At 42.1% G+C, this 25,816-nt stretch overlaps 1 protein-coding gene across 2 annotated transcripts; it reads right to left on the minus strand.

Moving 5' to 3' along the window:
• Window positions 1–132: 132 nt before the first annotated feature.
• LOC128780741 (ethanolamine-phosphate phospho-lyase-like) lies at window positions 133–25,474 on the minus strand. Of its 2 annotated transcripts, XM_053923383.2 has the most exons (12): window positions 25,232–25,474; window positions 20,846–20,964; window positions 20,428–20,587; window positions 17,067–17,141; window positions 12,460–12,550; window positions 11,452–11,568; window positions 9,526–9,608; window positions 8,698–8,923; window positions 7,685–7,839; window positions 6,959–7,048; window positions 6,598–6,728; window positions 133–170 (listed from the first exon to the last, which is right to left on the minus strand). In XM_053923383.2, exons 1-12 carry the CDS (start codon window positions 25,441–25,443, stop codon window positions 148–150), a joined length of 1,482 nt encoding a protein of 493 aa, XP_053779358.1. In that variant the 5' UTR covers window positions 25,444–25,474; the 3' UTR covers window positions 133–147. The 2 variants fall into 2 exon arrangements, with proteins under 2 accessions (XP_053779358.1, XP_053779359.1); XM_053923384.2 differs by lacking the exon at window positions 17,067–17,141.
• Between the last annotated feature and the right edge of the window lie 342 nt (window positions 25,475–25,816).

Genomic DNA, 25,816 nt, shown 5'->3' on the forward strand with positions numbered 1-25,816 from the left:
GTATTTGACTTTGACTGATTTATTTCACTTACCATAATGCCCTCCAGGTCTGTCCATGCTGTTGCAAATGGTAAGATTGCATTCTTTTGTATGGCCAGGTGATATTCCATTGTATTGGGATATACTTTTTTATGCCCCACAACGTTTTTATCCACTCAGATGATCTTTTTCTGGAATAAAGTTGTTAGTTCACGTTAACCCACCACAGGAGTAGTAGAATTGCATTGTCTAAGGTTGAGAAATGGAAGTCCTAGGAGGAGCAGCATGCTAAAAACTGTAGGTGTTACAAACGAGGAGTTCCATGCCTAAAAGATGTTGTCAAATGCACATGTGCTTTCAAGCCACCTAGACCTGGTGAAGTCACAGATAGTCACGCTCCCTCCATTAACCTCCCACGGTCCCTTGTTATTTGCTGTGCTTTGTAATATGTTCTCTATGTAATGCTGGACTATGAGTCTTGGGTTCTAGACCTGGTTCTTCAGAAACTATCTTTTTGACCTTTGGAGGTCAAATTTCTTTGTATTTAAACACATACACTCAGACCCAAATGAAAAGAGTCTCTCTCTGACTCAAAGCATTACCAGTAGGGTTTAAAAGAGATTGTGGAATGTGTTAGGATTATCTTGATCTCAATGCTTCTGTCTTCTTGGTCCTTTTATTTTACTGTTTTTCCAACTGACCTCTTGGCAGAACTGAGCATTCCTTTTTCCTTGGAACATTTTGTCTTGATAACTTGACAGCCCCACACTTTTCCTGATTTTCCTCTTCTCTCACTAAGCACAAAAGTGTTGGTATCTCTGAAGGTAGGAGTCTGACCCTTTCTTTTCTCTGTACTCTTTCCCAGGGCGATTCACAATGATGTAGTTGGATTTAGCCCATCAAGGTGCCAAATTTATATCTCCACCCAGATTTTTCTTCTCGGTCCCACCCAGACTCTCCCATCCACTTCCTTTCTTCACATCTCCATACAGAGGCCTCATAAACATGTCAGACTGACTGAGTCCAAATGGAAACTTTGATCCGAACCCCCAAAGCTATTGCCTCCAATAAGCCCTCCATCACCAGGCATTTATTCACTCACTGAAAACTGAAGGCTCACTGCATGTTTCAGTTACTAGGGAAAAACAGGGAGCAAGACTGAACAGACCTCCCTTGGGGTTCCCACTCCAGATCTGCACTGTCCAGTACATAGCCACTAGCCATGGTGATTGTCAAGGACGTGAAATGTGCTAGTCTGAATGGAGCTGTGCTGCCAGAGTAAAATACACACTGCGCATTGAAGACTTAGTACAGAAAAACTTTTAAGAGATCTTTTACTCATTTTTATATTGATAACTTGTCAAAGTTATCAATATTCATTATATGAATATTTTTCATATTCACCCAAGGGTATGTTTTTATTGCTTTGAGAGAGAGAGAGGGAGAGAGACAGAGAGATTGATGTGAGAGAGAAACGTCGGTCAGTTGCCTCCTGTATGTGACCCAGCTGGCGACTGAACCCACAACCTTTTGGTGTACAGGATGATGCTCTAACCAACCGAGTCACCTGGCCAGGGCCATAATAATGTTTTGGATGTTTTGGATTAAGTAAAACATATCATTAAAATTAATTTTACCTCTTTTTTGTGGCTACTAGCAAATTTAAAATTTACATATGTGGTTTGCATTAGTTTTCTATTGGATGGCATTATTGTAGATGGACAGAATAAAAAAAGTAAACAAACAAATAAATAAACAAAGAAGATAATGGCTTAAGTTGCTTTAACTGTGGTAGGAGCCTTGAGGAAAATAAACTAAGGGAAATGATCCTGTCAGAAACCTAAGAGTCCTGGATAATTCCTCTCTTTTCCTCAACTCCATCCCCATGTCAGACTGTTTAAAAGCTCAGTGCACCCCACTTCAAAACACATCTGAACTCCATCTACTGCTACCCTATCTGCTACCACCCGGTGGAAGCCTTCTGCCTCTCACCTGAGTCTTACGCACACTATAAATCATTTCCTTGCTTCCCCTTTCCACTCTGTGCAGCTTGCTCAAGTCCTTTCCATCCATAAAACCCATCAGTGGCCTCCAGTTTTCTTCTCCAGCTCATTTTGGGCCCCGGCCCACCAACCCAGCCTGCACAGCACTGCACCGCCCTCCTCATCCTGAGTCACCTCAAGGACTTCACACTTGCTTCAGTTTCAGTTTAAATGTCCCAGCCAGCCTCAGAGAGGTCATTCTTGACTACTCCGTCTCAATAGTTCTCAATTAATTAAAAAGAAATTCTACCCTGTTCCTCTGTCTTAATCCATCTTTGTTTGGTCTTTCTCTGTCTTGTTCATCGATGTACCAAACACTTGGCACATGGTAGACTGATAGATATTTGTTGACTGACTGACTGACTGAAAGGGGAAACACATTAAGACTTAATAACCTTGGTTTTTTATTTGCCAAATAAAATGTTTTATTTATTTTTAATAAGGCCTATTATTTTACTTATTTATTTTTATTGTATTTTTTCCATTACCATTTAGTCTCCTTATACCCCCTCTCCCTCAATAATACCTTGTTTTGAAGATAAAAGTTCTTATGAACTATATGGCTCTTGAAACTGTTCTCTCTACTTGTGTGGTGACTGCCAACCTACATTTTTTCCTTTTTTTTTCAGTGAGATACTTGACTCATTATCTAATTTCTGGGAAAGCATTTTACTCTTGCATAAAAGATCATTTCCCCATTGTTTAACTGATTTCACAGTGCAGAGTATACAATTTTAACTAAGTATCAAGGATGCCTTTAAATAAAGAACAGACACACAATAGCACCAAAATGAAGATGGGCAAAAATCATCAACAGGTCACCCTATAAAATACTTTGTCAAAACCATAATCTGAGGTACATTTTCGCACGAACCTCTCCATCATATGCTGCTTGGTAGGAATGGACACTGGGGAGTTCCCTTTCTCCCCAGAAGCTGACGGTTGCTCAGTTTTGCTTCTGACACTATTGATTGGCTCACCCTGTCGCATTTGCTCAGGCCTGAAGGTCACAGATTTCTCAACTCTCTGGGCTTGGCCAAACAAACCTTCATTGCGCATGACTGAAATGAAATGGCTTGGCCCGCATGAGCTTGGGACAATAAGTATTCCACTCAACAGTCCGATGAGAAGAGTCTGAGTGGCAGTTTTTGATTTTCTGGTCAGTGAGGAACGTGCAGAGGTGAGTGAACTGTATGTTCCAACGACACAGATTCCCCAGATGACTATTGTGCGGCTCAGAACGAGTCGCCCATGACGTGACTCTGGGGCATGCGCTGAAGGCAACTTTAGCTGCAGGCTCAGGAGAAACTTCTGTCCCCAACCTTCAACTGACTCGAAGAATTTGAATTAGGGGCCTTTGTGATAAGAGACTATTAGCAATAACGCTTTGTGCCCACCTACAAGGCCGGGCAAACTTCATTTACTAAAGTCTGCTGCTCTTCTTTTCATCGTGGGGTGGCCTCGGAAGCCCCCAACTCACCTTTCCTCTTCCCTATAGCAAGAGGTCTTAGACAGGGTGGGACAAAAGTAGGTTTACAGTTGTGGCTATGTGAAACACAGAGTTTATTCTTGTATTATTACTCATTAATTATTGTGTAATTTTCCATACTTAGAACTGTAAACCTACTTTTTCCCCAGCCTGTATACCCATGTTCCCTTTCCATCTCTGCACCTCTCCTGCATGTGGGTCTCTGCTTCCCTTGTGTCTGTGGGATTCCCGCACGTGTGTATGTGTTTAGCTCAGTTATTTTCTCTGGCTAATCCGTCTCATGCCTGTTTGACTATTAGACCAGCCAGTAGAACTTTGAGGGTAGAGGAAAGTTTCTTGCTCCCACCACTGGGCAATGCTCAAGACAGAATAGGGTAATTAGACTAGTTCCTATTTCCTGTTACCCTGTTCTGCCCTGAGCACCCTACCTGTCCCGGAGACTTGACTTTTCCGAAAGTCTCGCGCCATCTGGGACAAATGCTGGGTGTGATGCTTTGCTGACATGACACATGATATGCAAAGAGGGTCCCCATTGTGCCTGCCAGACCTTGCATGAGAGTGCAGATCACATGTCTTAACTTCCCCCAAGAGTCCTCACTGACTGATGTCAGCATGTGCATATAACTATTCACATCAGGAGGACCCTCACAGGTCCTCGCATCCATGAGCATCCAAAACCACTTTAAAGGACCATTTGACTACACACAATATGTGGGCACCTGTCCCTGCTATATACCAATGAATGACACATTAAGGTCATATATACCTATTCCTCTCCTCCCTCCATCCTGAATTTCTCCCCAAAACTAAGTCCCCAGAGGTCTTCCAGACTTGTGTTTATGTGTGGTGGGGCACAAGAGCGAGGGGCTTCTTGAGGGAGAAGTGGTGGTTGTGGAATAAGCTTGTATTTTAAATACTCTAGTGTGTGTGGGGGAGGGCCCCCTAGGCTGCCACGGATGTGAATAAGTCTACCAAGACATGATCTACTCCGGGAGAAAAGGTGGCCAATATCTGAAAGGAGAGGGGCCAGGAACGTGTTCCTCATTGGGCTTTTATTGGGTTTAATTTGCATAGGAATATAGGGCGTCTAGGTGAAGCTCATCAATCAGTGTCAGGAAGAAATGATCAAATAATAGATAACATTCAACGAACTCTCAGGGCTTATTCTGAGTCAGGGGCAGATAGTTAAAGGGCTATAAAACTTTGGTGAACAAACTCATTTCATGCTTGGACCCTTATCATTTAAATTGAGGGTATTAGCAAAGTAGGTTTCATAGGATTTTATGCATTCTTTCTTATGCCTGATTGCCCTGGGGAACCTGCCCTTTCCAGCACAGGGCTGCACCCACCTCCAGCATTTTTTCAGGCTTAAGTCAGGGAGGGGAAGTAAGGCAGTCAAGAGATCAGGAGACTTCTTACAGACAGAATGAGAACTCAGGCTATGTCAAAGCAGAAGGGTGAGGGTCCATTACCCCTTTTTCTATAGCCCCTCAAGTCCTTCCCTGAGGGCCCCTTCATGACCATGCCTGTCTGAGGTCGTCTCTCCTTTGAGGAATCTTACCCATCAATTGCTAACCAGCAACTGCCCAGAGCCAAGCAGGGTGAAGTGAAAGGGGGCAGAAGCTATGCCCCTGCCAGGGAAGATGAGCTTTGTCTCCTAAGTGGCTTATGGTCCCAAGGTCTTTTTACTCAGCCTTAGCCATAAGGGGTTACTGTTTCTGTAACCAGGCAGGGTGGTTGGATCCCAACACTCTAGGCTCATCCTAGCTCTTCCTGGAACCTGTAGCCATCCTGAACCACCACATGAAAACTCAAGAAGCCCACCACTGATACTTACACTTTGTGATGCACAGGTGTGGGGGAGCTTTGTCCAGCAGAGTCCTACTGGCCATCGAGGATGAGAACAAGTCTACCAAGATTTGATCTGCTTGGGGAGGAAAGGTAGCCCGTCTCTCAGAGGAGAGGGCCTTGAGCCTGTTACTCAATGGGCTTTTATTGGGTTCAATTGGCACAGGAATACAGGTAAGGCTCATCAATCATTGTCAGACAGTAATGATCAAACAATAGATAACATTCAAAGAACTATGAGGGCTTATTCTGAGTTAGGATCAGGTAGCTCAATGGCCATAAAACTTTAGGAAACAAACTCATTTTATGCCTGGAGACTTATCAGGAAATTAAGGGCATTCTTAGCAAAGCAGGTTTCACAGGATTTTATGTATTCTTTCTTAGGCCAGATCGCCCTGGGGAATCCACCCTTTCCAGCACAGGGCTGCACCGCCTTCTGTCATTGTTTCAGGCTTAATTCAGGCAGGGGAAGTAAGGCAGGCAAGATTAGGAGACTTCTTGAGGACAGAATGAGGACTCAGGCAATGTCAAACTGAGGGGGGAGGGTCCATCACCCCCTTTTTCTATAGCCCCCAAGCAACAACAAAAATTCTAAGATTTGACAGCACTTTATGTTTCTCAAAACGGTTTTACACGGTAGTTTACTTTCTAATATTGATTTATGCTCACGACAAAAAAATGAATTAACCTAATTTTATAATATAGGTAAAGAAAAGTTCCTATCACAGGGTATAATTCTGAATAGACAAACAAAACCGCTCAAAAATTAAATTGTAATAGGTAAAATACACAAAATCAAATGATTCCGCATATAATAAATAATTGTTAGCTTGTAGACTATAATTTCTATGGATAATATTTCACTTAATTTCACAGCACAGTGTTGGAATACTATACACTGCAGACTTTGTGGTGCATGCTACAATGTGGGCATGCAGTTTTTAAAGAGTGAAAATAAGTGATAAAAATAAAACTGCGTGCTATTTCAGTAAAAGCTTAGGCTTGGAGTTCTGTGAGTGCAAACGGAAAATGTGGATTTAACTAAGAGTCCATAACGTAGTTGTTATGTTTCAGCTCTCTTCTCCTAGTTCTAAATACAAAGTTAACATTCATTTCTGCCCTCCTTCACTTCCGTCACGAATGAAAAGACCCACAGCTGTGTATGAGCAAGCCAGGGTTGGTGGTGGAGAGCAGGGGGTGTGGGGGGCAAGGAGGCATCTTAAAAATCTGTGGACAGACCTGCTAGAATCCCATCGAGTTGGTCCACCAAAAACTTGGCGTCTTCTTCAGTGAAACACATAGGTGGTTTTATTTTAAGTACATTTCTATGAGGCCCATCCGCGCTGAGAAGCACTCCCTTTTCTTTCATCCTAAGGAGCATGAAGGAAATACATGAGAACGTATGCAAATGATAAGTAAGATCCTTTAAGAATAATGTGAACACAGAACAGTTTCGTATTCCACACACAAGAAGCCCACATTTAAAAAATGCACGTGTCTTAAACTTTCCCATTTGGAGAGATGGGAGGAAGCAAAAGAAGCCTTCATGAGGGTGGGCACCCTAGCACCCAGACACCAAACACGGTGGAAGTGCATTTACTTGTAGATAACGTGCTGAGCCTCGGCTGTGGCGGGGGTCCTCCTCTGACGGTCCTTCACTAAGTCAATTCCGATGAAAAGGCCAATTCCCCTGTGGGAGGTGAGGAAAGAAACTTGACACACTTCACTGAACGCTGCATCGTCACTGAAAATTAACAAGGTCCCTAAACGTCAGCTGAATGTGAGGCTGAACGTGACTCCCTCTAAGAGTAATTGGAATTGATTCTCACTAATCCAAGATACCAATCCAAGTGTCCATAGCTCTTTCTAGTTTTTGAAACAAGTCAGTTTTCGACATCCAGTTTTTTTCTCCCCCCACTCAACTGAACAAGCAAAAGGCTTAAAACAACCTCTTCACACTAGTTGGTTTCTCAGGACATTGATGATGATAAATGGTATATATGTGTAAAATGTCAAGATTTCCCAGGTATCATTTTAAAGAATTTTTAATAAATAATTTAAAGTTACTTCAAAGTCCTTCTTTTCATTTTTTTGGTGCTGAAACTATCCCAGCTTTGTCTTTAAAAAGCTTGTAAAGGATACACACTCAAAAGTTAACAGTAGTGATGATATCTGGGTTCTCGACTAAGAACAAGTTCTGCTTTTTGTATTTTCAGTGTTTTCTAGATTTCATTTTCTGCACTTTGCTTTAAATGTGTCAGGTAAAATACAAGTTGTTTTCATTTGGAAGGATGAATACTGCGTAACAATGTCATCATAAACACACCTGATATCTCCTATCAAAGGGTGCTTAGCCTTCTGTTCATTCAGTAACTCAATAAGGTAGCTGCCCACTCTGGTGGCATTTCCTTGAAGGCCTTCATTTTCAATCACATCCAGGACGGCCAAACCAACAGCAGAAGATACTGGGTTTCCTCCATACTTCAGAACAAGGATAAATGAGGAAACATAATTAAATTAGTGGCATTGCTTCATCGGTGAGAAATTTGTCAAACATAAGCAAGCAATTTCAATAAAACTTTCTCTTATGATATTAATTTCATAGATGAAAACAGAGCATGATTCTATTTATTGAGGATTAAAAGAAAATTCATTCCAAATTATATTCTCCATGCTGCATAAGTAGTATGAAAGACCTTCAGGAACTTCATTGGCTCATCCAAACAAAAAAGAGACAGTGTGTTGGGAATTAAGGATTTCAGAGTGTGGTTCAGAGGGGGGTCGGGGGGAGATCTGGGTTTCTTCCAAATAATTTATGTCTTAGATTTGAATCTTACTTGTAACTATAACAAATATCAATTGCTATTGTACATACTGTACAAACTGCAATAATTTTTTCCCAGCTTAAAACTTAACACTCTTGGGGGGTAAAACCAAGGAAATGAAATTTCCCAAAGATAAACATTCAGTATCTCTTAAGTCAGCCATATCACATTTAGAGTACTGAATCATCGAAACAGAGATGTTTTGGAAATTCGAATATGATACATAACAAAGAAATAATATCTGTTAATGAAATATCATTCTAGAATTTAGCAGGGCAGCCACCTGTCAGTGGAATAATTAATAGGAACAATTGAGAAGCGGGAGAGACACAGAAGGAAAAATACAAGGGGAACTGTGTCAGATAGAATGAAGCGTGGTTACATCAAAGTTTGGCGAGGGGTCTGCAGTGGTTAGCAGGCAATAATGAGCTTTAATCTTCATTATGTAGGCAAGAAGTGTAGAAGCAAGCATTCTTTTCTCCCCTGAGCATCAAAGTCAGAGACCCAGATATACCGTATTGAAATACTCCATCCCAGAGCTGCTGAAGGCTTCTGCAATTTCTTTGGTTGTTACCACGCATGCCACTGGGTGGCCATTGCCCATTGGTTTACCCATCGTGACGATGTCTGGAACAAAGTCTTCGCCATGCATTTGGAAGCTCCAGAAATGTTTCCCAACTCGTCCAAAACCAACCTGAACTTCATCAGCTATAAACACACCTCCTGCTCTGTGTACATATCTGAAAAACGGAAGGACAGTCTAATGCCTTCAGGTCCCCGGGAGTGCCCACACCCACCCACAACGACATAAGAGTTTTGAGAACTTCAGAAAAAATGGTGTTAATTTGAAGCCTGGAGTCTTTGTTAAAAATATTTCAGTGCTCAAAACCCCCATGACATCTGCGTTGTCACTGACTTCAAAACATAACCACATAATTTCCAGATTAGATCTACTGTATATTGTTGGGGCTTGTGTTAAAATAAGCTCTCTGGCATGTCTTAGGTGGAAAGAGAAAGAAGTGAACAAGAAGCAGTGTTTAGTGGGGTTAATCTTCAAGGTTTTACTAACTGGTAAGGGTTGGGCACCGGCCAGTCAGACAGGATGTGAGGCCAGGGGCTGGGGCAGAGTCCTGGAGGGCCCCTGCTACACCATGTGTAAGCTCTTTATTTGCTGGGTCTTGAGAAGGTGGAGGAATTCTGGGAGTGCTGGGGTGGCAGGCACTCTGAAGTGGCCATTTAACAGCTAGTTTGGAAGTTCTTCAATATTTTATCAACCAATACGGCCCTACAGAATTGTCACGGTGCCTCAGTTTGATCCAGGGTGCCCAGGTCAAGTACATACTCTGCCACTTTCTGGAAGTAGCCTGCTGGAGGGATTATTTGTCCGCCACAACTCTGCATGGATTCAGCGATAAAGGCAGCAATCTATACGAGAGAAGATGGGGTCAAAGTCCATTAGGTCCCCCTCATACTACCTAAAAGAGAGGACTTCTTACACAGCAGTTTTTTAAAAAATGTCTAAGAATCGACCTGTGCCAAGTGGCAAATAGGCCATTTAATTGAAAAGAAAAGATGTCTATGATGAAAAAGCAAGTGATCTGAAGCATTAGTTTCTGAAATCCTAGAGTATCAGTGAAACTACCGTGACAAATGGAGATGAGGGTGTTTTCCCTTTCGTTACAATTAATTTAAATGCAGGGTTTTCAATAGGACCAACTGAATAAGACTGATGTTTTGATCAGGCTGTATATGAAGATCTAAAAAATCACCCAGGTTCTAATACATTACTATGGAGCTTATTTCTCAGCTGGATGGACTAGGGCAGCCTGAACCTGGAATTTGCACTAACAAGAAGGGAGGGTGACTTGAGGCCACACACACATGCTACCTTTCTCATTCTTGCCCTGAGCCAGGCTTACCTCAGCAGAACTAGGCAATTCCCAATAGGAACTACACAGGAAGTGTTCTAGAGGATAAGAAAGGAGTAGAAAATAGATAACACTGAGCTCAGATATAAAGTCAAGAGAACGAAGGTTCTAGTCTAGCCTACCTCTGTAACTGTACTAATTTAAAGTCCCTTCCTTTGAACTATTTCATTTATCAGCTGTAAAATGAGGTTGCTGGACACAAAAGAAATATTCTCTACAATTCTATGACTTTCCAAGCACATCCAATACACCAAAGCTTCCAATTTAATGTTTGCTCATTGCTTTCAGCATTGTTAACACCACAGCACCTATTTCATAACTATGGAATGCTAATGTGCTCAAAATGTCATCTGAATCCCTTTTGCAGCAAAAAGGCCATATGATCTTGGCAATGCGAAATGTTTTTCCTGGAAGCAGTGCTCACTGTTCAGTAAACAGGTAAAGGCTACATTTGAGGAGAAAAAGTGTATTAAGCTCAGGTGCACCTGCTTAGGTATAACATGGGAAGATATGAAAATTGAATGGGTTGGAAAGAAAAAGAAGAAACAGAAATGAAAATGACTCTTCAGTCAATAAAACTAACACATTTGAATGGGAAAAGGCAAAGCCTTTATTTTTATCGCCATTAATTTTTTTGTTTTTGCCATGTTGATGCCTAAACATGTCGAAAGGCAAAGCATGTGTCAAAAGGCATTAAAACGCCACATTAGTACCCCTCAAATGGGCTGAGAGTTAACGTTAAGCTGAAGACAGTAGGGTGAAGACTCAGAAAACAAAGTGTTTTTCCTATTCCGCAGGATTTTGGTTCTGTCTCTGAGGTCCAGGTCCAGATTGGAAGAAACTTTTTCTGACATGACATGACAAACCCAAGTTCTGTGGCTTCAGGAAAGTCAAACCAGTTCAAGAGAAGTGCCAAGGCGCCCTTGTGGGTCCTGGAGTCTGCACTGGTCCTGATGCTTCAGGGCCTCCCTGCCTCTTCCCTTCTTGGCACCATGTGTTAGCCCCTTGTGCTGCCCTGCATTAGAAGAATCCGTCCCTGGTCTATTGCCTTCCCTAGTCCTCTCTGCTCTGCCCCTGTGGGCCAGTCTGCATCCCACTGGGAAGGTCAGAGTTAGGCCATCAGTTTTGGACTGGGCGCAGTGATTGCTCTTCCAGGATAAATAAAAATAGACAGTCTTAGAGGCATGACTATAATAACACACTTTTTGAAATATGAACCAAGTGAAAATGAAGCCAGAGAAGAACAGGAAGGGAAATGAGATCGAGTTCTTTTCCATCTCTCCAATGTATCACAATGATATAAAAGATGTTAAAATGTTTCAAAAAATGTCAGTACAAACCTTCCTTCCACTTTTATGAGCTTCTTCAATAATTTTCTTCACCTCATCTGCATAAGCGCTGGCTGGGTCTGCATGGTCTTCTCTGTATTTTCCTCTGTAAGTATCTGGAGTTGGTGCCTTAAAGATCAAGTAATAGAGTCTCTTATGATTTGCTTCTTGGAAAAATAAGCCTTTAAAATTTGACATTTTCCCACAAAAGTGTATTAGAAAGGGGATCACGTGGATTTAAGTGGCTCTAGGTTCTTTTGTTCTTCTTCCATAACATTTCTGAATTCCGTGAGTACCTGAAATCTTTTCACTGTGAACCGGAGCCAATGCTCCTAGACCCTTGTAAGTCAGGACTGCATCCCTATGTTCACAGAGGGACTGAGTTCACATTAACAAGCGTGACTATGTCACCTGAAAATGTCAATGAGTGGGAACTGTATTAACTATTCTAGATTGAAAATAAACTAACATTTACCAATTTGATAGCAAGTTATAATTATTCAGAAAACTCGAGTGCCTTAACACTACTGATTCCAGATTGTAAAATTTGGAAGAAGGTATTGAAGATTTTCTTAAGAAGCCTATCGATCCTTACTTAAACAAAATCCCTTTTACTGTTTCAACAACTTAATTGGTTTATTTGGTTTATTTTACTTAATCAGTCTATATAATAATTTAGCATAGAGCAATTTGAAGACAATCATACACACTTAATTCAACTTTGAGTTTCAAGCTGACATCATTGATAGAAAAAGTAATTAAAGACCAAGGGGCAAGAAAAGCAAACAGCTGTGAATAACAGCGATCACTGCCACTATACTCATTTGCTCGTTGTGTTACTCATCGATGGATTTTGAACCACATCCTGCATTAACTAGCTTTGTGACTTTAGCAAGTCACATACTGCTCTAGATCTTAGTTTCTTTTTCATGGTTTCATTTCTATGAAAAGATTCACTGGATTATCACCAGGCATGCTTCCAGTACTACCATTCTGATTCTTGGATCCTGAAACACTTACCACATGCACAAATTCTTTCTTGACATCTGTGCCCTGTCCATATTTATATGGACTGATCTCAATTAAAGATGACAGGTGACCATGGTAAGCACTGAAAAGAAAAAAGTCAGTGAACAAAATTGCTCAAAGAAGGATGTTTTTCTAGCCAATACAAAATAGTATTGCATATCATCCGAGGAGAATCAGTACTGGCACCAGATTTAACAGCATGGGATCGAATTTTCCATGACAGGATTGGCCGTTTAATTTGTCCAGTTCTTATTCAGGAAATAAAACACAAGGAAATCCAAATATGTATCCTCACAAAGATTTTCTTTTTAACCAGAAAGAACTTAATTTCTTTAAATTATATCTGCTAACTTAGATTGTCTAAATGTAAAAAGGAGTATTTTCTATAGCTTCATGAAAAGTGTCTTTGATAGTTACATTCTTGTGAATTTTAAAAATAACTTTCGGTCATAGAGTGGGCTGTGTTTCTGTTTTGGGTGGTTTCTAAAGGATGTCCAGTTGCATAAATCAGGCAAATACACGTTGGTAAGGACCAGCAAGTCTCTTCAAGAACTAAGATTGGTAAGTGATTGAGTGGCTATGAAGTTCCTTTCAAGTAAAATACAGGTGGCTCTGGAATGCCCTTTCTTTTCTTGCCCAGAGATATCATTGAGAGATCTGGAAAAGAAACTGTAAAAGATTCTGTATGTATGACTACATACAGCAAAGAGGGAGCACTTTTTTAAAATCATAGGTTAAACCATGTTACAGAGCCAGAGTAATACAATTAGTGTGGCACTGGAGAAAGACCAGAGAGATGACTAGGACAGGTAACCTCAGAGAGTTATCCATATATAAATGGTAAATCAGGGGACTCCACAGCTGCATTCAATGTGAGGAATAATTATATAGGTAGAATAAACAGAAAATATCTTTGCAATCTAGAGGTTGGGGAAGAGATATTAACAAATCTTAGAAAATATAAACTATAAGATGAAAATTTTATCTATTTAATTTGATCAACATTAAAGATTTCTGTTGAAAAATACCAATGACAAAGTTAAAAGACGTGTAATACATAGGAAAACCATATTTGAAATGTCTCACACTTAAGAGATTAATTCCCCAAATGATGGTTTTCGATTCTGCCTGTACATCAGGAACAGTTGGGAAAATTTACAATATATACTATCTCCTAGGATCCACCTGTAGAGATTGTCTTTCATGGGTCTGGCATGGGGCCTGCCATTGTTATTAAAAAATCTTTCCTCAGTTAATTCTAAACCACAGTCCTCTGAAGGTTGAAATCCTCTGATCTAGATTATATAAACAACTGCAAACCAACAAGAAAAGAGTGGAATCCCAGTTTTAAAAATGGGCAAAGAATATGAACAGTAATTTTCAGAAGAAAAATCCCAAATGGAAAATAAGTATAAGAAGAGATACTCAAACTGATAATTAGAAAATTGCAAATTAAAACAACATTGGTATCATTTCATACCTGCCAGACTGGCAAAAATGAGAAAAAAAATTAGAAAACAAGACAATATTAGGTTTTGGAAAGGACATGGAAAATGGAAATTTCATGCAGTGTATAGTAAGTGCTGTAACCATTCTGGAGGTGGATCTGGCAGTGGTTAGTCAAAGTGGCAATGATCACAGAACCCCTAGCAACCCTGTTTCTGGGTGTTTAGCCCTAAGCAACTCTCAGAAAGGTCCGTGAGGGCATGTGTACAAGGATGCTCATGGCAGCGCTATTGGTGGTAACTGGGCGTAAAGGCATCTATCACTGGTGGGACCAATATGCAACAGTTCCTGCCGAGCTGCTCTCTATGGCAGCCACTGCTCATGTGTAGCTCTTTGGTGCTTGGAATGCAGCAATTGTGAAGGGACATGTGCTGTAAGTGTAAGAAACCCATTGGATTTTAAAGATAACACACAAAAAGAAGAGAGTGAGAGAGAGAAAACACTCAGTATCTTTCATAAGGATTACATGTTGAAATGATATTTGGGATATGATGGCTACTAGGAAATTGTAAATTCCCCACGTGGCTCAAATTATATTTCTATGTGACAGCACTGAATTAGAGCAATAGATGTACACCCATCACCATAGAATCTTGAAACTGTGCTGAGGGAAAAAAGTCAGAAATGGAAGTAGGTCTACAGCAATTTTTTAAAAATTAAAACAGATGCACATAAAATAATATACATAAAAAAATGAAAGATATGCAAGAGACACATTAGAATGATTGTCTGTAAGTGGGAAGAATGGGGGAAAAAAAGAACCAAAAAATCAACTGTGGTAGCCACCTGCCCACAAGATGGCCATGTTCTAATCCTCCAATTTAAGGCTATGTCATATGGGGACTTCCAGACAAGATGGAGGCATAGGTAGACACACTGTGCCTCCTTGCATAACCAAAAGAAGTTCAACAATTTAAGAACAAAAACCAACCAGAACTGACAGAAAATCGAACTGTATGGAAGTCCGACAACCAAGGAGATAAAGAAGAAACATTCCCCCAGACTGGTAGGAGGGGAGGAGAGGGGCAGCCTGGCGGCCTGGCGACTCTGGGCAAGGCCGCAGCTGGTGGACCTAGCATGGTGGCAGACTGTAGAGCGGGGTGGGCAAAGCTGCAGCTGGCTGGTAAGGCAGCAGCTGGTGGACTGGGTGACAGATCATGCAACCCAGAATTCCAGCATGGGGAAATAAAGCCTCAAACCACTGAGTGAAAACACCCATGGAGGGTGAGCCAGCAGCAGGAGAAACTCCCAGCCTCACAGGAGAGTTCATGGGAGAGACCCACAGGGTCCTAGAACATACACAAACCCATCCACCTGGGAATCAGCACCAGAGGGGCTCAATTTGATTGTGGGTAGTGGAGGGAGTGACTAAAATCCGGCAGAGAGTGGAGCAGGCACCATTGCTCCCTCTCGGCCCCTCCCCCACATACAGCGTCACAGCACAGGGACGAGCGTTACCCCACCCCAGGGAACACCTAAGGCTCTGCCCCTTTACATAACAGGCACGCCAAGACCAAAAAAAAAAAAAAAAAAAAAAAAAAAGAAGGCCCAAATGAAAGAACAGATCAAAGCTCCAGAAAAAATACAACTAAGCGAGAAAGAGATAGCCAACCTATCGGATGCACAGTTCAAAACATGGGTAATCAGGTAGCTCACAGAATTGGTTGAATTTGGTCACAAATTAGACGAAGAAATGAAGGATATGTTAGGAGAAACAAAGGAAAATGTACAAGGAACCAATAGCGATGGGAAGGAAACTGGAACTCAAATCAATGGTGTGGAGCAGAAAGAAGAAAGAAACATCCAACTAGAAAAGTATGAAGAAACAAGAATTCAAACAAGAAACAAGAAATAAAAAATGAGGAGAGGCTTAGGAACCTCCAGGACAACTTTAAACCTTCCAACATCTGAGTCATAAGGGTGCCAGAAGGAGAAGAAGAAGAGCAAAAAATTGAAAACTTATTTGAACAAATAATGAAGGAGAACTTCCCTAATCTGGCAAAGGAAATAGACTTCCAGGAAGTCCAGGAAGCTCAGAGAGCCCCAGAGAAGCTGGACCCAAGGAGGAACACACCAAAGCACATCATAATTACATTACCCAAGATTAAAGATAAGGAGAGAATCTTAGAAGCAGCAAGAGAGAAGGACAGTTACCTACAAAGGAGTTCCCATAAGACTGTCAGCTGATTTCTCAAAAGAGACCTTACAGGCAACAAGGGGCTGGAAAGGAGTATTCCAAGTCAAGGCAAGGACCTAAACCCAAGATTTCTCTATCCAGCAAAACTTTCATTTAGAATGGAAGGGCAGGTAAAGTGTTTCTCAGATAAGGTCAAGTTAAAGGAGTTCATCATCACCAAGCCATTATTATATGAAATGTTAACGGGACTTATCTAAGAAAAAGAAGATAAAAAATATGAACAGTAAAAATGACAGCAAACTCATAGTTATTAACAACCACACCTAAAACTAAAACAAAAGCAAACAACTAGAACAGGAACAGAACCACAGAAATGGAGATCACATGGAGGGTTATCAACAGGGGAGTGGGAGGGGGAGAGGGGGAAAAGGTACAGAGAATAAATAGCATAAATGGTGGGTAGAAAATAGACAGGGGGAGGGTAAGAATAGTACAGGAAATGCAGAAGCCAAATAACTTATATGTATGACCCATGGACATGAGCTATAGGGGGGGAATATGGGAGGCAGGGGGTGTGCAGGATGGAGTGGAGCTAAGGGGGGGGAATGGAACAAATGTAATAGCATATTCAATAAAATATATTGAAAAAAAAAGACTGTCATATGGCAAAGCAGACTCTGCAGATGTGAGCAAATTAGGTAAAGCCCTGATTCATGCAAAGCCCATGAGGCCATAACCACAACACCCAACAGAGCTTCCCCCGTTGGCAGGAACTTGGAAGGAATTAAGTATCCTGCAGGCCTAACCTGGCCTTGGTACCCTAGTGCAAGTAAAAGTCCCCATGCCACATATCCCCCCTCCTCCACGTGTGCTGATGGTGTTAGTGTGGAGAGAGTCAAGATGATTTTGCCTCTGAAGGAGCTTCTTGCTTAGAAGTCTTGTGTCCAAGACTTACTGGTCAAGAGTGATCACATCTTGGTGGCCCCTGAACTGCCGAGCCAGGCGTAAGGCTAAGTCATTGGCTTCAGATCTATAAGATAACATAGAGGGAACAATGTAACATAGTTCTTTTAGAAATATTGCAAAATTTTCATTAAAAAGAAGATTCTAATGACAGATTCTATCTGAGGGGCATAAGTTCCAAGACTCCCAATGGATGTGTGAAACCGTGGATATCCATCTTTTCCTATGATAGTCTGATGTATAAATTAGGCACAGTAAGAGATTAACCACAATCACTAACAGTCGAATAGAACAAGTACAAACAATATACTGTAGAGAAAGTTCCGTGAATGTGACCTCTCTCTCTGTCAAGTTATCTTACTGTGCCACACCCACCTTTTCCCTCAGAGGAAGCTCTTTTCAGGTCCTTTTGGCATAGCAGAAGTGTCCGCACCACTGCTCTTTGTGCTGCGGGGCCATTAGTCAGTAAAGTCAGTGTTACTTGAACACAAGCACTCTGACACCCTGGGTGATCCGCCAGTCAGTCTGATCGCTGAGAGGCCTACCAAGTGACTAATGGGTGGGGATATACGGGACAAAGGCTTGATTTATGCCCCAGGTGGGACAGAGACAGATGGTGGGAGATTTCATCATGCTACGCGGAGTAGTCCACAATTTAGAAAGTGTAAATTGCTTATTTCGGCAATTTCCTGATTGCAATTGGTCCTGAGTAACCAAAACTGCAGAGAGAGAAATCTAGAATAAGGGGTGGGGGACACTGTATTCAGAAATGTATTCAGAAGTAGGTTGAACTCCTCTCTTTCACCTTCAGTCTTGCTCATCCAACAATCTCACTTCGTCCTTCTAATACAAGGTCCCCAGATGTCTTCAGTAAAGATGATATAAACAAACAAACAATACAAATGAAGGATATGCCGCTCATTTCAAATTTTAGCGGAGTTCAGCCACATCAGTAGGTGATGAACTTTGAGGGCATTAGGAAGCCTGCTTTGAGCCTGACCTCTCTGGGAGGACTGGGAGGACGAGGGCCTGTAAACTTGGCTACTAAACTCTGTTGATGGACACACTAATTGTTTCTTATTTCTAAAATGAAGATCATAACTTTTCTATCTGGTTCATAGAGTCCAACTCTACTACTTGGACACAGGGGAAGAAAATAATCATTTGTGGAATATTTTCTATCTGTTAGACATTATGCAGAGTGTTTGGCTTGTAGTTATTCTCAGCAGCATTCGAACAGGCTGGTATTGCCATCTCCTTTTTATGAATGGGGCAACACTCTCAGAGAAGGTGAGTGACCAGAAAAAGTTCTCACAGCCAGGAAGAGGTAGAACCAGGTTTCAGACTGAAGCCTGTTTAACTTCAACAGTATTCTGTATAGTATCCCAGGCTCTATCGTCTCCAGTCTTTGGGGACAGCCTTCTTCGAAGACAGTGTTCTTTGGGGCTAATCCCTCTCTGACAGTATAGGAGTCTTTACCAGCGGAAGGCAAATATTTCAATGTTTAATTTATTGAAAGCAAGAATGCTTTATAACAAAATATCTTAATTCTTTACAAAGAAAAAGAATGATCTTCAGATTAAAAATTTTCTTTAAAAATATCTCACTGAAAGAGAAAGGTGAATTACAGAATCATATAATGAAACATTTACAGAATTTCTAATAGCTAATTTTAAACATATATGCAAATATATCATTCTAAAATATGATTTTATGCTGAATATATAGGCTTCCTCCCAATATAACATTGTTTCATGAGCTTTTCACATGTATTTTCTTTTCCCATACAGTGAAAATGTATTTCACAATAAAAAGCAGTGAAGTGCTTATACATGCTGCAACATGGATGCACCTTGAAAACATTACATGAAGTAAAAGAGGCCAGTCACACAAAAACACATATTGTATGGTTTCAATTACATGAAATATCCGTAATAGGCAAACCCACAGACACAGAGAGTTGATCAGTGGTTGCCAGGAGCTGGCAAGAGGGGGCAAGGGGAAATGAGTGCTAATGTAGGTACGTGATTCCTTTCCGAGGTGAGGAAAATGTTCTAAAGTTGACTGTGGTAATGGTCGCACACTTACTAAAACCTACTGAGCTGTATACTTTAAGTGGATGAATTGTATGGTATGTGAATTACATCTCTGTAAAGCTATTCTTTGACAAAAAAAAAACTTCCCTTAGATCATTTCCAAAGCAGCTGTGATCCATTCAGGCCAGCTCAATTAAAGGAGGTTTCGTGTACACAGCAATATGGAAAGAAATATGGCACTTGAATAGACAGAACCTTAGGACGATCTGGCCTCGTGGAGGCTGGGACTGGATCCTAAGCCACCCTGGAGGCCTCAGCAGCAGCAGTGTGAATACTCACTCTTAGCCTCTCTTTTCATTCTTCCACATTGAATTTCTAGTGCCCACTGAGGCATGTATTTTCAAAACATACTTTTTTTTTATCTTCACTCGAGGACATTTTTTTCCCCATTGGTTTTAGAGAGGGGTTGGGGAAGAGAAAGAGAGAGAGAGAGAGAAAGAGAAAAATACTGATGTGGGAGAGAAACACCAATTGGCTGCCTTCTCCAATGCTCTCTGACTGGGGAGCAAATCTGCAACTTACCTGGGTATGTGCCCCAACTGGGAATGGAACCCATGACCTTTCCATCTACGGAACAACAGACACTCCAACCAACTGAGTCACACTGGCCAGGGCTCAGAAAATACTGTTTAAATGTTTACACAACATTCCATAGACTGGATATACAATCATTTAAGTTTATAGGATTTGAAAGTTGGAATGTAATCTATTCAATTTATTCCTCCCTTCTTTGTGTTTGTGTGATGGAAATATGTTCAAATCAATCAAAAATCTTACAAAAGTTATAGCTTGTTCAGTAGAGTTCCATTGGCCTGCTAAATCTTATCCATGTTTTAAAAAACTGCCTAAGGTTGTGGGTACTTTAGCTATTTGTTCTGAGGCTGGAAGAGGTGAGTGTTATTTGACTAGTCAGGTTTTCTCACAGGAACACAGACTTCAATAGCTTTTTGGGATACTTAAGGGGATGCCTTCCCCATCTTTCACCAGGGAAACCATGGTGGTAAAAAGTTGAGTGGCTGAGCTCAAAAGCTTTGGAACATGCTGTCTGGTGCCCTGTCTACAACAGGCTCATGGACTAAAGCACAGGAACCAGACTGGTCAGGTCCCCAGTGCACAGTCACCTAGTAAGTGACAAGAACGTCAGGAAACCTTTTTAGATATCTGTGCCCCACCACAGCCCCAAACTAAAAGGTATGTATGAGAGACTTAACAAAGAAATTGCTGGCAAGAGGATGAGTGGGAAACCTAGAAACATACCCTGAGTTTGTAAAGTAACAAACAGAGAGTTTCTCAGGCAGGGTCGCGGAAAGGCGCTTGGCATATTCCACGATGTTGTCGTGGAGGAATCGAGAATTTGTGTTCAGCAGTTCCATCTGCTTCAGGGCAGCTCTGACCACTTCTGGGTGACAGTGTCCCACTGAAATTTAGGAGACAAAAGCCACAAAAATAAATTACTAAATGCCTGGCAAGTGAGGGGGATTCTGAAGCAAGGAAACTAAAGGTGATCTCCTTTCTGTCCCACATTTGCTGCAACTTTTCTTTTCTCTTCTAGAACTACGGCTCTTGCTCAGCAAAGGAACTGCAGCCTCTGCAATTCCTGCACAAATATGAATGGGGCTAAGCCTGCCTTGCTCCATAAAGGACCCCTCTAGGCACAACAAGACAGGACAGTTACCATGGGCGACATTGTTGATGCAGTCCAAGTACTGTTCACCTTTTTCATCAAACAGGTACTGCCGCTGGGCGCGCACTACTTTAAGGGGATCCGCAGCGAAGAAGACTTTGCAGGAGGGCCTAGAAATAATGAAAGGAAACACTCTGGTCTACCAGGGATGCTCAGAGCGTTTCCTTCTCGGTGGAGGTCACTGTAAGTGAAAATTGCAATTATATAAAGAAAAGGGAAAACACAACCTGGGCGACACATTTGAAAACAAATTCATATCAGCCTGGAAACTTTCGTCTTAACCTCCCGTTTGTGACACTGCTCACCTTTCTTAGTTTTGTCATATCAAATTTGCCATGACCTGACAACATTATGCAGAAGCACATGGATCAACTCTGACAGATCTAATTACATGAAGCAATAACTAATTTTCCTTTGGGAAATTTCGTTCTACCAGGAAAGAAAAGCAAACTTTTTTTTTTTGAGGCTTACTATGTGTCAGGAAATATCTCACTTAATTTTCCCAACTCCCCCAACAATCATATGAAATAGGAGTTATTATCATTCTTATTTTCATAGGTGAGGGAACTGGGGCACAGAAAAATTTAAGAAATTTGTTCAGGTTATACAGCCAGTAAGAAATCCAAAATTTGAAAGTAGAGTGCCTTATACCATACCCCCAGATAGTGGTTGCTTGCTTTCTCTCTTTCTCTTTCTACTTTATAAGGAATCAAACAGGAATAAAGGCTAAAAACAAATAACTTAGCGTTAAATACGATGAAGGAAATTTTATGGGAGATCCTTTCCATGTCTTTGAGTGGTGTTTGCCCTGTATCCAATGGATTTTCCTTTCTTTTTTAAAATATATATTTTATTGATTATGCTATTATAGTTCTCCCTATATTCCCCTTTGCCCCACTCCACTCGGAACCCCTATTTCCTCTAGCAATGCCCTCCCTCCGAGTTTATATCCATGGGTCCTGCATATAAGTTCTTTGGCTATTCCATTTCCTATACTGTTCTTAGCACCCCCTGTCTATTTGGACCTACCAATTTTTGCTTCTTACTCCCTGCACTTACGCCCCATTCCCCCCTTTCCCTTCCCAACTGATAACCCTCCAAATGATCTCCATATCTATGATTCTGTTCCTGTTCTGCTTCACTGCTTAGTTAGTTATTTGCCTTCAATTATTGATAGTTGTGAATTTATTGCCATTTTAATGTTCATTGTTTTGATCTTCTTCTTTTTCTTGTATGATTCCCTTTAGCATTTCATATAATAATGGCTTGGTGGTGATGAACTTCTTTAGTTTTACCTAGTCTGGGAAGCACTTTATCTGCCCTTCCATTCTAAACGACAGCTTTGCTGGGTAGAGTAATCTAGGTTGTAGGTGCTTATTTTTCATTGCTTTGAATTCTTCTTGTTAGCCCTTTCTAGGGGTTCTTTTCAGAAATCAGCTGATTTGGATTTTGGTACATTTAAAGAGGTCCCAGAAGTTCCTAAGGCTATCCCTATTTTTTTCAATTCTATTTTCTTCCTGCTGTTCTGATTGAATGCTTTTTTCTTCCTTCTGTTCCAAATCATTGACTTGATTCTCAGGTTCATCCATTCCTTGTTTGTTCCCTGTAGATTTTTCTTTATTTCACATAATGCAACTTTCATCTGTGCCTGGGTCTTTTTTATGCTGTTGAGGTACCCAATGAGTTCCTGGAGCATCCTGATAACCAGTGTTTTGAACTGTGCATCTGATAGGTTGCCTGTCTCCATTTCATTTAGTTCTTTTTCTGGAGTTTTGTTCTGTTCTTTCATTTGGGCCATAGTTCTTTGTCTCCTCATTTTGGCAGCCTCCCTGTGTTTGTTTCTGTGTATTAGGTGGAGCTCTGTTGACTCCTTGTCTTAGCACACATGTTAAGTTGTATGGGGTGGGGAGTAGGTAATTGCCAGGAGGGGACAACACCTGTCACAGCTCTGTTGCTCCATGTCAGGGGCGGGGGTTGCTCACTAGGAGGCAATGCCACCCCCTGGCATTGGAATTTGCCCAGGAGAAAGCTGTCTACCCACCACCACTTCACTTTCTCCCCACATGCCACTGGTGCCCTTCCAATTATTGCCCTGGTGGTGAATCCCAGAAGGTGTGGGCCTATGTGAGTCCTAGGTCTGTTGTGGGCCCTTTAAGAGGACAGTTTCTCCTGTTGCCCCAACCCCCACTGTTTTTTACAGTCAGAACTTATGGGGTCTTATCTTCCTAATGCTGGGACCCTGGCCTCGGCGGTCTGGACTGGGGCTGGGATCTGTCTCTCCCAAGGTAACCCTTCCCATATTTTATCCACCACACGTGGATGTGGGACCACCCCGCCCATTCCCAGCTCTGCCCCTCCTACCCATCTGGGTAAATGTGGATTCTTTAAATCCCTGCTTGTTGGATTCCACACAGCTCGATTATCTGACAATTCTGGGTGAAATTTATTTTGTAGCCTAGTTGTATTTTTTGCTATAGTTGTGTGGGGAGACAAAGAGTGTTCACCTACATCTCCATCTCTACATGAAGTCCTGGATTTTTCCATTCTTAAATAAAAAACCCAATCATTCTAACCCTTTAATCCACTCTTTTGAGCATAATAAAGTCATCTATATGTTTGGTGATTTAAATGAATGTCTGCAGTGTAAATATTAGCAACATAGATGAGGTTTCTGATCTTGGCTCTACGGACATTTAGAAACGAAAACCGAGTATGTTATTTTTATTTTGGTGATTTGGAATACACACACACAAAAAGATGCCACAAGCATTAGGGGAAGTTTAGAGGGATTACTAGATACTAATACATTAAACTGATATACAACTGTTTAGAAAGTATTTTCATTATTGTGACTAGGTTGTCTGAAATTTAAAACTGCCTAAGATTAATCATCATCAGTGAAAGTGAAACTAATATTTAATGTGACTTTCTTATTGGTTCCTACTCAGCTGTTAGTTCATACCTAAGAGTTAAAATCCAAAGAAACCTTTGTTATAGACACGGGCTGAAAAGTGCAGACTTCACCTTACCTTGTTATAATGTACTTTCCACCATGCCCCTGACCTAGGGTAAAATTCTTCTTCCAGTGAGTCCATGGCTACCTTCCTCCTTTCACAGAATTTGTTCTGCTCGCGTCAGAAATCACTAGGTTTTCACTGGATCCTAACTATGTAGGATTGAAAACTAACAGAAGGAGTGGTGCTTAGAAAAAGGGAAAGGGGAGATGGGTAATGAGGAATCTATTCTGACCATACAGCAGGGCTGAGAGAGCTCTAAGCAGCCTTCTAAATCGTTAGGAACCTCCCGCGGTTGCTTTCTGGAGCCTCAGGATGACAAACCGTCCAGCACTTGTCCAAGGGGATCCTGATTCTTTTCTCTCTTGGGTGCCCCAGGCCTCGCTCACGTGCCCTCCATAGCGCTTGCTAATTACATGTAAATACTGCAGACCCTTGACTTTATAGGGACAAGGGGGCCGGAATGGCCACAATCATCGCTCATTTTTACTTAAAGAAATCACACTTATTAATCTCATTTGCTCCTTCCTTCCTGTGAAGCAGAGTTGTTATGCCTATTTTCACAGGAAAGGAAATGCATTTGTCAGAGGTCACACAGGTAATGTGACACCCTACTAGCATGAGGGCCCAGGTCTGACCAAGTTCAGTCCCGTTTGCTCACCAGTATATTACCAAGTCGTTTTCAGCACCGACAAAAACGTAGACTGGAGACAACACTGCACTTTAAACTTTAAGTAAGGGGCATGGCTTGGGAGACACCAGTGTGGGTAAGTACCATCTTAACCCTTAGGACGGTGGTTTCAACGTTTTTTCTACTGGCTGGTTTAACTCTTTACCTCTGAACCAAACACGCAATGAGAAAAAGTTCACTTTAAACGAAAGATGTCAGAATTTGTTTTTATAACCAGCACCAAACATATTCCTGAGCTCCTAGTTTTGAAAACCTTTAGAGTTGGTGGGAGCTCAGGGGAAGAACCTTTCCTTCTCTCAGCGCCCACCCCTGCAGTAAATGATTGCTGGGGCCTTTAACCCTCACGGGGCAATTTTCCCAAGCTGCCCGCAGCCTCAGTCCTCCAGGACTAGAACCCGAACCGCCCTGGAGCAGGCTGAAAGTTGCCCCCGCAGCAAGGAGCGCGCGTGCGCAGTTGCGGTGGGCTGCTCTGCAGGAGCGGGTGTGAGTGCTGACGGCGGCGCGGGTAGGCCAGCGCTGTGCGCGGCAGATTGCACTCTGCTGGCAGCCGCGGTGGGAAAGCTTGGGGCGCCGTTCCTGCCTCGGCCGCTGCCTGCGGTGCTTCAGCTCCAATCCCCCGCACTTGTTATTTCTCCCTCTCTGCGCCGTTCCTCCGGGCCCGGGAGGCCTTACCCGATGTGCTTCCTCCTCAGCGCCAGAGTGTCCTGCTTGCTGTACAGCTCGCACATGGTGGCCGGGTGGCCGGGCGCTCCCAGGGGTCCTGGTCTCCTGTCTGCTCGCTTCCTCGCGCACTGCCTTAGTGGGAGGCCTGGACTCCTTTCCCCCCGCGTTGGGTCCCCTTCCTCTGCTCTTCGGAGGTAAACGGTGGCATCAACTAGGATCATCTCCCTTTTAAGTCTTGCCCTGCCTTTACCCTTCCCCAAGCCCCACCCTCCTCCGCCTGGTGCTTGCTTGGCAAGTCACTGGACTTGCCACTCATTCGCCCGTCCACCGCTGCCCCTGGCTAACTGGCTCCTGTTCCTACCCAGCTGATGATCACTCCCCTCTCACCCCCATCCCTGTTACTTCTTCTGACTTGCCTTTTATTTTCCTAACTTTGCCTTCACCTTTCTTCCTCCTCTGCCTGGGAATTCCCTCCTTCCCCCTTTCCTTGTTGTTTCTTTTTGTGTGTATCTTATTATTTTCTTGTAAACAGGCAAGGATAGGCCCTCTCTGCAGGTATCGAGGCTGAAGGGTTGTCTCCATTCTCACATGAGA

The sequence above is a fragment of the Desmodus rotundus genome, chromosome 4, assembly GCF_022682495.2.
Source record: "Desmodus rotundus isolate HL8 chromosome 4, HLdesRot8A.1, whole genome shotgun sequence".
Taxonomy (NCBI): Eukaryota; Metazoa; Chordata; class Mammalia; order Chiroptera; family Phyllostomidae; genus Desmodus; species Desmodus rotundus.